The 13,163-nt window shown below is 46.7% G+C and overlaps 6 protein-coding genes; 2 read left to right on the top strand and 4 right to left on the bottom strand.

Annotated features, from left to right (window-relative positions):
- On the bottom strand, nucleotides 1-1,839 carry GSBLH_T00000113001 (uncharacterized protein; the record flags this gene model as incomplete). Its single annotated transcript, XM_013038263.1, has 7 exons — nucleotides 1-115; nucleotides 146-257; nucleotides 288-879; nucleotides 911-1,018; nucleotides 1,047-1,475; nucleotides 1,505-1,748; nucleotides 1,778-1,839. The coding sequence occupies 7 exons, from the start codon at nucleotides 1,837-1,839 to the stop codon at nucleotides 1-3; spliced, it is 1,662 nt and encodes a 553-aa protein (XP_012893717.1).
- A 1,968-nt stretch (nucleotides 1,840-3,807) lies between these two features.
- GSBLH_T00000114001 (uncharacterized protein) lies at nucleotides 3,808-6,075 on the top strand. XM_013038264.1 has 4 exons: nucleotides 3,808-3,966; nucleotides 3,998-4,855; nucleotides 4,887-5,574; nucleotides 5,606-6,075. Exons 1-4 carry the CDS (start codon nucleotides 3,901-3,903, stop codon nucleotides 5,815-5,817), a joined length of 1,824 nt encoding a protein of 607 aa, XP_012893718.1. The 5' UTR covers nucleotides 3,808-3,900; the 3' UTR covers nucleotides 5,818-6,075.
- A 116-nt stretch (nucleotides 6,076-6,191) lies between these two features.
- On the bottom strand, nucleotides 6,192-6,949 carry GSBLH_T00000115001 (uncharacterized protein; the record flags this gene model as incomplete). Its single annotated transcript, XM_013038265.1, has 3 exons — nucleotides 6,192-6,557; nucleotides 6,591-6,705; nucleotides 6,735-6,949. The coding sequence occupies 3 exons, from the start codon at nucleotides 6,947-6,949 to the stop codon at nucleotides 6,192-6,194; spliced, it is 696 nt and encodes a 231-aa protein (XP_012893719.1).
- A 745-nt stretch (nucleotides 6,950-7,694) lies between these two features.
- GSBLH_T00006942001 (uncharacterized protein) lies at nucleotides 7,695-8,705 on the bottom strand (the record flags this gene model as incomplete). The annotated part of the gene is given in 7 exon segments (XM_013038266.1): nucleotides 7,695-7,838; nucleotides 7,869-8,044; nucleotides 8,049-8,083; nucleotides 8,094-8,293; nucleotides 8,326-8,493; nucleotides 8,524-8,673; nucleotides 8,685-8,705. Coding segments are annotated over 7 exon segments (894 nt in total).
- Nucleotides 8,706-9,835: 1,130 nt separating this feature from the next.
- On the top strand, nucleotides 9,836-10,688 carry GSBLH_T00000117001 (uncharacterized protein; the record flags this gene model as incomplete). XM_013038267.1 has 3 exons in its annotated part: nucleotides 9,836-10,130; nucleotides 10,164-10,283; nucleotides 10,320-10,688. The coding sequence occupies exons 1-3, from the start codon at nucleotides 9,861-9,863 to the stop codon at nucleotides 10,686-10,688; spliced, it is 759 nt and encodes a 252-aa protein (XP_012893721.1). The 5' UTR covers nucleotides 9,836-9,860.
- A 1,515-nt stretch (nucleotides 10,689-12,203) lies between these two features.
- GSBLH_T00006023001 (uncharacterized protein) lies at nucleotides 12,204-13,049 on the bottom strand (the record flags this gene model as incomplete). The annotated part of the gene is made up of 1 exon (XM_013038268.1): nucleotides 12,204-13,049. One exon carries the CDS (start codon nucleotides 13,047-13,049, stop codon nucleotides 12,204-12,206), a length of 846 nt encoding a protein of 281 aa, XP_012893722.1.
- Nucleotides 13,050-13,163: the final 114 nt, after the last annotated feature.

A 13,163-nucleotide genomic window follows, 5' to 3' on the forward strand; every position in this document is an offset into this window, starting at 1 on the left:
TCATCGCAACCGAACTAACATCCGACCCTGGTTCTTCTCATCAAAGTCCTTTCTCCGTGTCAGCGCAGACAGCGCTCTCTCAATCGAGAACGGCGAGTATCCCTGCCTATCATCGCTCCGCCTCTCTCCTACGCTCTCTCTCAGCGAATTGACCACTCGTGACCGCGCAATCTGCGATCCGATCGCCACTCTCGACTTTATCATCGTCTCGATCAGATCCACTTGTCTCTTAATTTCTGGGGGCAACACGTCGCTCGCTGGCTTTTACTCCTTCCATTCTCCCCTACTCACTACGCCACTGCGCGCAGCAGACATCGTTGAGACCTTAAACAGACGCAGAGCTTCGTTCGCATCATCGACAGTGGCTTCGGGAGCCAATCGCATCTTCGCAAGGCTTTCGGCGATTCGCACGACGGCTTCGAGCTGTCGAACAGAGATCGGAACGGGGGGATTGGAGCCATCGATAGCACTCTGCTTCCGAATCTCGTCTCGCATGGCGATGTAGTTGTTTTCCAGAACCATGCAGGCGTCTTCGGAGAGGCGAGGCGAGCATTTCGCGCGACAATACGCGATGAATCGCTTCATCACATCCAAGGGAATCTCGCCGGCTGATTGGTCCACCTTGCCTGACTGCACGTGCACGTTCATCACGTTCTTGGCCATCTCCAGATCGCGGTTGAAGTCCCGAATATCCCGAACGATGAAAATCAGATCGAATCGAGAGAGAATGGAAGGCAAAAAGTCCATGTTCTCCATGGTCGAACGCGTGTCGTCGTATCGACCATACACTGGATTGGCTGCTGCTAATACCGAGCAACGACTATTCAGCACCGTCGTGATTCCAGCCTTCGCGATCGAGATGGTCTGCTGCTCCATCGCCTAGCACGTCATGGGATCCCACCGATTCTACCTCGTGGATGGCCACACGATCGTTTTCGTGCATTTTATCGAACTCATCAATGCAGACAATGCCTCCGTCCGCCAGCACCATCGCTCCTCCTTCCAAGTAGAAGTCTCCCTATGTCACAACCCGTCCCCATCTCGACCCTGGCGTCCTGAACCACGCTGGCAGTGAGACCCGCAGCGGACGAACCTTTTCCCGACGTGTACACGCCGACAGGCGCCACTTTCTCGACGAATTTGAGGAACTGCGACTTGGCCGTGGAAGGATCTCCCATCAGGAGAATGTTGATATCGCCTCGGATGTGGGTGCGGTCGGGGAGCTGCTTGCGGCTTCCCGAGAAGAGCTGGCAGGCGATGGCCTTCTTGATGTCCACTGTGTATTCGCCGTGGATGGAGGGCGCGATGTTCTCCACGATTCGCTCGTAGACGTTCGGGGAGTGCGCTAGCTGGATGAAGAACTCCTCTTCGGACGGAGAGAACGTCGAGAGCGCGCGGCCGATGCCCGAAGACTCGCTCTCAATCCCCAGCACGCGGATGTAGTTCACTTTCAACGCGACGGTGTCCACCATTCGCTACAGTCGACACACCTCGCTTGCTGTACCTGCTTGGTCTGATCGAACGTGTCGATGAACCCGACGATCGTGCAGCGCGTTCCCGGAATCGCGCGATCCACCAGGTTTCGCTCCAGAACGCACGAAATGTGCCGAGGCATCTCGCCGGTTGGCACGTCTTCGGGGATTTCTTGCAGCTTGACGGTCTGCTGGTCCACATAGGAGCAGAGATTCGCAACGATGTAGTTGCTGTCCAGAGGACATCGGTCTCCTTCCGAGCCCTGCGCAGCCACGCTGGAATGAAGAGAAAACGAGAAGCGTACCGAGGACATTGCCGAGGAATCATCACTTTGCGCATCGGAGAGACCAGGATCGGATCGCCCATTGTGCTGCAGCGAGAGCAGCGGTAGACTATCTTGCGGGCATACGCTCGAGCACGAGAAGCGCTTACTACGATGCCAGATACACGGACAAGGTGATTGACATGGCTCGCCTGCGTTTGATAGAGTCTGGAGAGTCTACATTAATCTCTCGGATCGAAATAGGAGTCTGTGTGCTTGAAAAGAGAAGCTGGACTGTGTCATCTTCAACTTCCAATTTGAAGTCACTGATGATCCGCTTAACGGCTTCCTCGAACTAGAAGTCAGCATATCTCACGCCACTTCCTACGACGGGCAGATAAACACCAGGAGTTTGTTGGAACATATCTTGATGGTACGGATCATATACCTGGTAGTCATCTAAGTTGATATTAATATAATTGACTCCATTTGGAATACGACTATTGATTTGATCTCTACACATCAAGCGGAATCAACGGTGTGGACCTATAAATATAAATCCCATCAACACAGAAGTTATTCAAAAAGGAATAGAAGCTTTCACGCATTTCAGACAAACGACTGCTGGAATTGTCCTCCTCCCCCGGGTACATCTCGCTTCCCCCGGCAGCAACAAATTCGGCATTAAATTGCATGAGTCAATCCAAATTTGAGAGAGTTTTTATCTATTGAATCGAAATAGCCATACTCTCTCAATGAAATAGGAACAAATACTGCCGTTTTTGAATAATTGGGAATATATTTGCATTGTAGTACCCCTCGTCGTTCTCTTGATTTCAAAGGACGCACGCACTCTTATCACGAAAATGTGAAATCTCGATTTGCAAAAATGTTTTGCAGCGACTTTGAGCGAAATCTAGATCAATAGCTGTAATGTGCGTGTATTTGCACAAAAGGGAATTGCTGTTCGGTTCGTATTTTCCACAACTCTGCTCACTTTCACTTTTTCTTTTTCCTATCCATCAGGATTATTTTATGGGAAGAGATCATAGCGAAGACCGTTATCACTCTAGTAAAAGTCGACGAAGCCACCATTCGCATCGAAGTCGAAGTCGGAGTTCGCACCGTTCAAAAGATCACAGCCGCAGTCGGTCCAGTCGGAGAGACCGCTCGCGTCACGATAGCCACCGAAGTAGTCATCGTGAGCAATCTCGGCATGATAGCCACCGCAGTTCTCGACGGAGCAGGAGTCGGCGAAGCAGCGACCGCAAAGCCTCTGTTCACTATGAGACCAGCCAGGCAGCCTCTCAATCAACAACCAACCTTCCTCAAGCAAGAAGCCATTTCTTTTTTTAATTTTTAGATCTCTCTATCGATTCAGGGCAAAAAAGCTCCCGAAGTGAAGCCCATCGTAGGTCTTTTTGCTACACAAACCGTACTGCCTTGCTTCTTCGTTTTCTACTTGTAGAAGAGCACTTCTCCAGTTCCTTCAATTTTTGAAGCGCAGGAAAGCAAGAAAGCCAGAGTGGAACCCGTTCCTCAGGAGATGGAAGAGGAAGATCCTTTAGATGCATATATGAAAAAGATCGAAGTAGGCTCACTCTCTATATATGGATAATATGTCCAGGCCGAAACAAAAGCCAATCTAGAAGAATCCAGCCGCCGTGACCGTGAGAACATGCAGCGCTATTTCGACGAGGAAGAGGCGAAAGCCAGAGAGAAGGAGGAAAAGGAGAACCAAAACCAAGCTCCGGTTCCTACCATCACGCTGGACGATATATTGTACTGCTTTCCCAAGGGCTTGCTGACTAGAAAATCCGAGAAAGAGAAGGACGAGGAAGGGGAGGAGGAAGGAATGGACGAAGAGGAAGACGAGAAATATCACCAGGCGTTCAAGGAAGCGATACAGCGCGCAGTAGAGACGCGAGAATCGATTGAGGCGTAGAATGAGGAGGAGGAGAAGAAGCAGCATCAAGAAAAGACGGAGAAATTACTGCAGAACGGACTGGGATACACGGAAATGGTATAAATGTCGCGGAGAGGTTGAGGCGTAGCCGGACGACTACGTGGAGGAATACGCGGACGAGGTCACCGAGCTCACAGCCCTGGAGCAGCTGCAGAAGAAGATCCACAAGAAGGTGCTGGAGCCTGTGGACCACAGCAAGATGAATTACATCCCGATCCGGAAGGACTTCTACGTGGAATCTCCTCTGATCACGAAGATGACGGACGTAGAAGACGGGAGAGAGGCGTGAGATATAGAAAGAGATCGACGATATTCGCGACCAATGGAGAATGAAGATCCGCGGCCGAAACTATCCGCGGCCTGTGTTTACCTGGGCGCAGTGCGGTCTGACCGAGAAGATTCTGCACGTCATCAACAAGCTCGGCTACGCGAAGCCCTTCCCGATCCAGAGCCAGGCGATTCCCACGGTGATGTCGGGTCGAGAAGTGATCGCCGTCGCCAAGACGGGCTCTGGAAAGACGCTCGCCTACCTGCTTCCGCTCTTCCGGCACATCCTGGATCAGCCGCCCGTCGTGGAGGGCGACGGTCCGATCGGGCTGATTCTGGCGCCCGCTCGCGAGCTGGTGGCGCAGATCTACAACGAGGCCTCGAAGTTCTGCAAGGTTCTGGGGATCCGGATCACGGCGGTGTACGGAGGCACGAGCATGACGGAGCAGATCAACAGTCTCAAGCGTGGAAGCGAAATCATCGTGTGCACGCCTGGCCGCATGATCGATATCTTGTGTCTGAACCAAGGCCGCCTTGTGGGGCTTCGCCGCGTTTCGTACGTGGTGCTGGACGAGGCGGATCGAATGCTGGACATGGGGTTCGAGCCGCAGATCACGACGATCCTGCAGAACGCCCGTCCGGACCGACAGCTGGTGATGTTTTCTGCGACATTCCCGACGCATGTGGAGAACCTGGCGAGGAAAATGCTGAAGAAGCCGGTGATGATCGTGGTGGGAGGACGCACCGAAGTGGCGGCCGAGGTGTCGCAGACGATCGAGGTGCGCACGAAGGAGCAGAAGTTCCCGCGGCTGCTGCAGATCCTGGGAGAATGGTACGACCGGGGCTTGATTTTAGTATTTGTCGATAAGCAGCAGAAGGCGGATTATGTAGCCTTCCAGAAGAAGGATTGACGTGTAGTTGTTCCGCGATCTCCTCCGGTCGGGATACTATTCCTACATTCTGCACGGAGGAATGGATCAGCAGGACCGAGATCAGACGATTGTGGATTTCAAGAACAAGGTCCGCACGATCCTCATAGCAACTAGTGTGGCTGGTCGAGGCATTCATGTCAACGACCTCGTCCTCGTAATCAACTACGATTGCCCCAATCATCTAGAAGACTATGTCCACCGCGTAGGCCGAACAGGCCGTGCGGGGAACAAAGGAACGGCCATCACGTTTATCACTCCGCAGGAAGACATGTACGCGAGCGATATGGTGAAAGCGTTGAAGCAGAGCCATACGCCCGTTCCTGCGGAGCTGCAGAAGCTCAGCGATGCATTCGAAGCGAAAGTGAAGGCTGGCAATGCAAAGCACCGGCTGTCTGGTTATCACACGAAGGGATTCAAGTTCGATGAAACGGAGGCGGGAGAGAAGGAAGTGATCAAGAGCATGCAGAAGCGACAAGTGGAGATCGATAATGGAATTATCACTCCGGAGGAAGCGCAGCAGCAGGAAATGGATGAGCAATCCGTGCGAGACAAGTTCAATATCAAACTGGCAACCACGACGGAGAACGCGGAAGGCGAAGAAAGCGCGCTGGGCGAAATGGCGGGCAAAGAAGAGTCGGACTCGGATGACGATATCTTTGGTGAGGAGCGCGATGGTAGGAATGGGAATTCGATTGTGAGGTGCAGACATGCTGAACGAGGATGGAACGCTGAATGTGAAGAACGTCAAGCGGAAGGGACAGGAGATCACGCACGCCTTGCAGTCGGAAGTGCCCGAGGGAATGGACAAGCTGTTCCAGGCCGCAGCGAATGCCGGCGTTATGAACTCGGCGGTGCTGCAGGATGCGATTATGGCGGTGAAGAACATTGTAGGATCGTCGATGGCGTGTGACGTGTAGGATATGAAGCACATCAACCAGGGCGTGACGAAGATCAACGTGAACGGTGTGATTTATTACACGGAGGAGTTCGTGATCAACGACTATCCCCAGAAGGCGCGATTGGCGCTGAACAATCGGGCGGAGATGAATCGAATCCAGGACTGGACGGGAGCCTCGGTGAGCATTCGAGGAAACTACGTGGCTCCTGGGAAGAAAGCGCCGCTGGGTCTTCGTCCCCTCTATTTATACATCGAGGCCGATTCTGTGAAGAAGGTGCAAGACGCGAAGAACGAGTGTATCAACTTCTTGGAGAACGCCACCAAGGGCTCGTCTTTCGATACCGATATGATAAATCCGTACACTTCATGGAGTGTTTGTTCACAAACAACAGCTTAGAATAAATCACGAATGGTCGCGGGCTGACGCACAGCACACGTATATCCCTTTTGGTACCGATACACGATCCCCTTCACGGTCTTTCTCTCGTGGGTCGATTGCTGCATCGCGAAGAACGGAACCCTCATCGCGGTCTTCTCCGTCTCCAGACTGGACGCCTCCACCGTCACTTCAGGACGCAGCTTCTTCAGCGGGCTTTCCTGCGGAATGTTCTTTTTGTGAGGCGTACTCCGCGCAGGCCGCTTCATCACAACCGAGCGCGAAATCATCTCCGACTCCTCTCCCATCAAGGAATTATAATGGCCTCGGATTAGAACCTTCTGCAGCTCGGCTTGCATCTTGAAGCGAACCGTCATGCTCACCTACAACTCACCAACAGCGAACCCAGCGATTACCGACTCGAACGGAGTGGACAGTTCCGGATACGACGCGATCGACACCAAGTTCGGCTTCAGAATCATTTTGGGAGCTCCCGAAATATGCAGGGATTCATAGCCAATCCCGTAGTTTCTATAATCGAAAAAGCGTGCAATCCAAACGCCATGATCTCTGTGATCCGCTCGATTTGCCGCTTTTCGGACACGGTTAAAAGGAGAGTGTCGACAGGGCGAATCGTTGGAGTGATGAGACGCAACAGAACGGAGAGATAATCGAAAATGAGCGGCGAAGTTCGCGTTGCTTCGGTCTGACGAAGAGCCGTCGAGTTCCGAAGTGGAAGAATTGCTGCGAGATTGTTCGCTTTATCGCGTTGCATCTTCAATCATAACAGAACGAAATCGAGTACCGAAAAGAAGGCTTTTGAGGACATTATGGGCAGCTTTACGGGTGGTTCTCTTCGATAAAGCGTGTGAATAATGCCGAGATAGACCGGCAAAACGTTCTGCAGCTCGAATTTCATTCTAGAATCAACGATAGAAAGCGATTGGGTTTACAGAACGTGGGACTGGTGAAGAACGATGTCGTAATCCACTAGACAGTCTAAGGCTTCTGAATAATGAGAAAGAAGGGGATCAGGGATCGAAATTTGTGGGAGCGCTTCGTAAACACCCATAAGGACTCGGTTTGGTTCGACATTAAAAAACTGATCGGCGATCGCAACCCAATTCGAAACGGATGATTTTGATTCTAGAGAGAATAAGAAGAGGAAGAGAGGATTGCTACTTCGTTTGCTTCGTTGCGATACAAAAAGAAGTCGGAAGTAGTAATTGATGCCTTGCAGAACCTCCTTCGAAGACAATTCGCCTCTCTCCAACGCGACTTCTTCCACGCTTCCATAGCTCCACACGATGCTTTGCAAAGAAGACAGCACGAAGCGGAGATCTCCCTCGCCCAAACCGCTCAACAAGCGCAGTCCTCGATCGGAAAAGGGAATGTTCTGCGTGGAACAGATCTGCTGAAGCAGCGAAATCTGCTGTTTCTGTGTGATTTGAGGCAAAAAACTTCGCTGTTGGAACGATTTTAAGTCTTGGAGGTTGCACGCATACTACGTGAAACAGAGTTCAAAACGCTACTGCATCCACGCACGTGATCACTACAGGAACGAGTTGCTTTGAAGGATCGTGAAGCGCTTCATTGTACAACTTGAGCAGCAGTTTAACAATCGCTTTGCGCTCCGATTGGCTGAACGAACTATCAAAGTTGTCCTATTTCGAACCCTCCGCGCCAAAACCAACCAATAAAAGCAGCGGCGGTTTCTCTTTTCCGAACGAAACGCCTCGAACCTGCATCACCGTTTCGATTTGCTCCAGCGTTCGTTGAAGCGGCGTTCCATTGGTTTCCCCCATCAATGCGACGACGCGAAGCTTCTGCGCATTCGCGGCGATGTGCACCAACGTCGATTTCCCGCAGCCTACAAGTCGCAGACGCATCGAACGCCTGCCTGTGGGTCCTGCAATCACATAGAGCGGATTGAGTGGGCGCTGAGGGAGCGGCGAGGGAAGATCTGGGCGATAGACGGGACGAAGAGGGGGCTGGGAGCGACAGGAAGCGGCGTGGAATCCTCCTTTGTGACACTCGGGGCAGAACTATATGGAATGAGCGGAGAGAAGGCGACAAAAGGAAGCGAATCGACTTCTGCCGTGCTTGGATTGGGCGAAGTCTAGAGAGAGAGAGAGGAGCAGAGGGGGTTACATGAAAGAGAAGAGGCTTCCACTGCGTCAGCCACTTCATAAAGACTCGGTTTGCAAGTCCATCTGAGAGAAGATCGATGAAAGATCGAGGCTGGAAGTGATCTCCCCAATCGATGAGGCGCTTTCGCTCCTTTCCTTTGGAAGAGATTTCCTTCTTCAGCTGTTCACGCTGCATGTGAAGAATAGAAAAGAGAAATACCCGTGCCCGAGCTTCACGCACTTGATCGATTAATTGCTCGATGTGGTGCGTAGATGATGAATCTCTGTGGCCTGCAAGTGATTGCATGCTATCTGGTATAACAGACTTTGACATCCAGTTCTTGTTTCGCTTCAAAAACACCATGGATTCCTACTCATTACCAAATTCAAGAAAAAATGCATCTTGCAATTTACAGACCAGACTCGATCCATCAGGAGGAGTGCGAAATATATATTGATTCATATCTACAGGAGCCAAGTCAACAAAGTCAGCAATTGAAGAGTCATCGCTCTTGGAAGCATCTGAGTCTTCTGAGAGTTCTGATAGATTGAGAAATTCCTGAATATCGTTTTCATCACTTTTTTGAAGACTAGAGCTTTGAAACCATGATAACACTCACTACTTTTTACTTTCCATCTCATCAATAATGTCCACTAGAAGATTACACATAAACCATATCAAAACTTTCGATATTGTTTTCTTCCTGCCTTATTTCACGCTCTTCCTCAAGAAGACGATCGAAATCATCTTCAGGCAGTGACATTTGAACAATCTTATATTCGTTTTCTGTGTAGATTATCATATTTCCTGTTTTATAATGATCATTAATTTTCCATTGCTTATGACTGTGACTACATTGCTCATATACCTGGTAGTTGGTTCATTTGTGATCGAATGTAGGATAGTAGTTTTGAACGCCAAAACTATTGTCAAGTGAGACTAAGCTTATCCACAAACAGTCTACAGAGAAATAGCTCGTTCGTTAAGAAAACAGGCAATGGCAATATTATTGAACCGAAAGTGACAACTACTTTGCACTCAAATAAGACTGTTGGGCATAATATTCATGTAACAAGTCCCACAACAGTTTCAAAGGCACATCCCCAAGTGAAGGCCTCTTTGCAAAGTGGGAAAATCGAGACAAAATCCGCTAGGGCAAAAGTTCATGTTCAGAAAAGTCAAAAGAAGCCGAGTGCGAAGAGTCCCGTACAATCAAAGGGTACACAAAATAAGCCTGCTAAATTGCCGCAAACCACGAAACAAGAAAAGCGGTATAACCCAGAGAATGATATTTCTTTAGCTAGTTTGAGAAGATCAACTCTAACCATTTACTCAACGAACAAGACGTATGTCCGAGGAGAATGTTACTCTCACAAACCACCAAAGGCAGTTCCATCAGTCTGTACCGCTCTCTACCTTGGCTTGAACCATAGTTTCTATCCCAAAGAATATTACTTCCAAGATGGTGATTATAACAACGACTGATGTATTTATTATTCTGCTGTTAGCATAATCTGTAGTCACTACTGAAGAAAACTCAAAACACGATCATTTCAATGTCCATCTTACAGAAAGATCCGAGAGTTGTTTCTGTTGTGTTTACAGTGAATCAAAATGTGTCACGGTTTTGTTCCAAATGGGGAGTTCGAAGTCTATCTACCCCTTCTTCCAACAAATACGGTTTGCCTATTTTTCGCGATCTTCTAAGAAAAGCTCAAAGCAGTTACCCTGGCTATCTGATTACTTATATCAATAGCGATATTCTTATTAGCCCCCGAGCAATAAAAGTGGCACTAGCGATGTCAAAATCGTTAACACCAGGCAAAGTAATTGAATGATTTGAAATTGTAAGATTCTAGTATTTCTTTGGTTCACGAGTTCTTTCTGCAAATATGGGCAGTTTATCTGCTATGTCAATTCTGAATTATCAACATTTTTTAAATAAAGCCATCGGAGTTATGCGTCATTATCGATCTTGTGTATGAATTGTGCATGAATGAATTGCTGATAATTAGGATGTTTTTATATTCCCTCCTGAGTTTGATTTCTCGTTTTTAGGTCAAGTGGTCGTTGGAAGATGGTATATTGATAATGTGGTAATGGACCACATTCATCTCAATCATTATGACTTGATCGATCTAACCCACACAATTTCAGTTCATCAAGGATTCGAAACTTCAGGCTCAAAGACCAGATTAGCTGGAGAGGACTTCAATTGGAACAAAAGATATTTGCATTCTAAAAACATTGAGAAGACCTTTTTTCTATATAATAAATTAGTATGTTATTATTCTGTTTGTTTGGTTATTTTTTTTCTTTTACTTTATTGTTGTCAAGTCTTTTCTCATCAGGAATCGCTTAACATACTTCAAACGAATTCATAGGGAGAACCTTGATATTCAGTGATAGTAGAGAAACGAAATAATAATAATAACAAGATAGTGTGTGATAACAAATTGAAATCATAGGTAATTGATTCACGAACGGTGGCTTGGGTCGAATCGATGGTAAACTGATTTATTCTGACTCTGTATGCCTACAACTCTATGCAAGTCAGCAATTCTTCTTTTTGCCTCCTATTGTCGGGAAGTCCATGAAGCAACCGAGTCATATAAGAGTGGATACAACGCCTTCTGTTGCAAACTAGCTTAGCCGTATAGTACAGTACCGTTTCTCGAAGAAATAATAATTCAAATTAAACTCATGGAAGTTTATTTACTCTTATTTTCGTTTTTTATGGTACGGGATATAATTCTTATCGTACTGTTTGCAATAATGCAGATAGTAGTAGTGATATCTGCCATGTTTTTGATTTAGTTTTTTCTGCATTCTGATTTTCGGATATTCTCCACTTTCTTTAATATCGGTAATCGTCCTTCACATACCAAGAGATATGAAGTATACTCCACAAAAGGAAAAGAGTATATTCATACTGAATGTGAAGATGTGAAATGGTCGAATATGACTCAAGCTAGATGTAATCATAACTGTGGATGACTAATAATTAGTCAATCTTCCAGAGAATTCGACCGAAAAGTTGGTGATTGTCACTACAACAGATGTATGCAAAATAGATTTGATATTTTTTAGAAGCTTCAAAAAAAGACTCGGAATACGATTGTTTCAATGTCCATCTTACAGCAGGATCAAGCTGTTACTTCTGTTGTGTTTACAAAGAACCACAGTGTGTCACGATTTTGTTCCAAATGGGGAGTTCGAAGCCTCCCCATTACTTCCTCAAATCACTATGGTTTGCCTATTTTTCGCGATCTTTTAACAACCGTTCAAAACGATTATCCTGGCCATTTGATTGCATTTATCAATAGCGATATTCTTTTAAATCCTCGAGCAATAAAAGTGGCACTAGCGATGTCTAAATCGTTAACACCAGGCAAAGTAATTGAATGATTTGAAATTGTAAGATTCTAGTATTTCTTTGGTTCACGAGTTCTTTCTGCGAATGTTACCACATTGACAGATATGCCGATTTCTTCCTATGAAAGATATTTAGGACGATTACGAGGAGTTATGCGTCATTATCGATCTTGTGTATGAATTGTGCATGAATGAATTGCTAATGATTAGGATGTTTTTATATTCCCTCCTGAGTTTGATTTCTCGTTTTTAGGTCAAGTTGTCGTTGGAAGATGGTATATTGATAATGTGGTAATGGATATGGTCCATTTACTACACTACGACTTGATCGATCTTTCGGCACTCACTTCGATTCATCAGGGTTTTGAGACTTCGGGTTCCAAAACAGATCTGAGCGAAGATGATTTCTTTTGGAATAAGAAATACTTGAAGACAAAAGATATCGAGAGAACCTTTTTCCTATTCAATCAATTAGTTTGTGTTTATTCTGTTTCCTCAACAAATACGAATTAGACATAAACTTGCTAATCTTTTAGGTGTTCATTGCTCATTACAATGAAATCTCGTTCTTTTTTGGGCATTAAGAATCTCCACAATTCAACAATAATGCCAGCTCCCACATTGAATTCAATAATACAATCAATGAAGACGGTTTGCAGTGTAGCCTTGCGAACATCAGACAAGAGTAGAGACATTTCAAAGCATGTTTCCACAGCTGTGCAGATAACAAATATCTTTAACAGCGCCTTTGCTGAAACCTGACGATAGATCAAGTACAGATACCCTATGCAGCCTATCAATATGAAGATCCATCTCTGCGATTGCATATTGCGCATAATCATAATCTGACCATCAAACTTCACACTCTGTTGTGCGAAGGCAGGGGTAAACTGGACAAGAAGGAATAAGATTATCCAGAATTCACGCTTCATATGTTTCTTGTTGGGACCGAAAGTGCCTTCTAACATTAAAATCACCCAGGAGGGATGAATGACCCCCGGACCTAGTTGAAGCCAGATTTGAATAAGATAAGGATTGATGTTATGTGTAGTTTCAATCGTACGCACGCCCATGATGGTCATCCAGAGAATGGCATCAACAAGATAATAAATAACAAATCCAACTCCAGCGACGATCAGTGCTCTCCACTGTTTGTTATGAACTAGTGCTATAATCCATATCGTTACAGCGAGGAAGTCGAACAGTATGACAGATTCATTAACTTCCCGCATCACAACATGCTCTCCATTGATTGAACTCATAGCAAACGGATAGTATTGTAAACAATTAAAATAAGATGAGAGTTTGCTGTGAGTACGGCGTTTCCACTTGATTTTGAATTGGAATAGTGTATAGTAGGTGGAGGACATATATATTCTAAGATGAAAGCGGACAGTACAGTCCATTGAATCAATCCATAGAAAGGAAGTAAAACAAACAACTCTATGTGAAGCTATGCCACGTACTATAACATTGAAGCAAAC

The sequence above is a fragment of the Blastocystis hominis genome (genome assembly GCF_000151665.1).
Source record: "Blastocystis hominis, Singapore isolate B (sub-type 7) whole genome shotgun sequence assembly, scaffold_0".
Classification (NCBI taxonomy): Eukaryota; class Bigyra; order Opalinata; family Blastocystidae; genus Blastocystis; species Blastocystis hominis.

Excerpts from the sequence above, each read along its gene's own strand:
- GSBLH_T00000114001 (XM_013038264.1), top strand. The coding sequence starts at position 3,901 with ATGAATTACATCCCGATCCGGAAGGACTTCTACGTGGAATCTCCTCTG. Across the intron at positions 3,967-3,997 it reads TGATCACGAAGATGACGGAC|AAAGAGATCGACGATATTCG; the intron begins GTAGAAGACGGG and ends CGTGAGATATAG. Across the intron at positions 4,856-4,886 it reads AGCAGCAGAAGGCGGATTAT|TTGTTCCGCGATCTCCTCCG; the intron begins GTAGCCTTCCAG and ends ATTGACGTGTAG.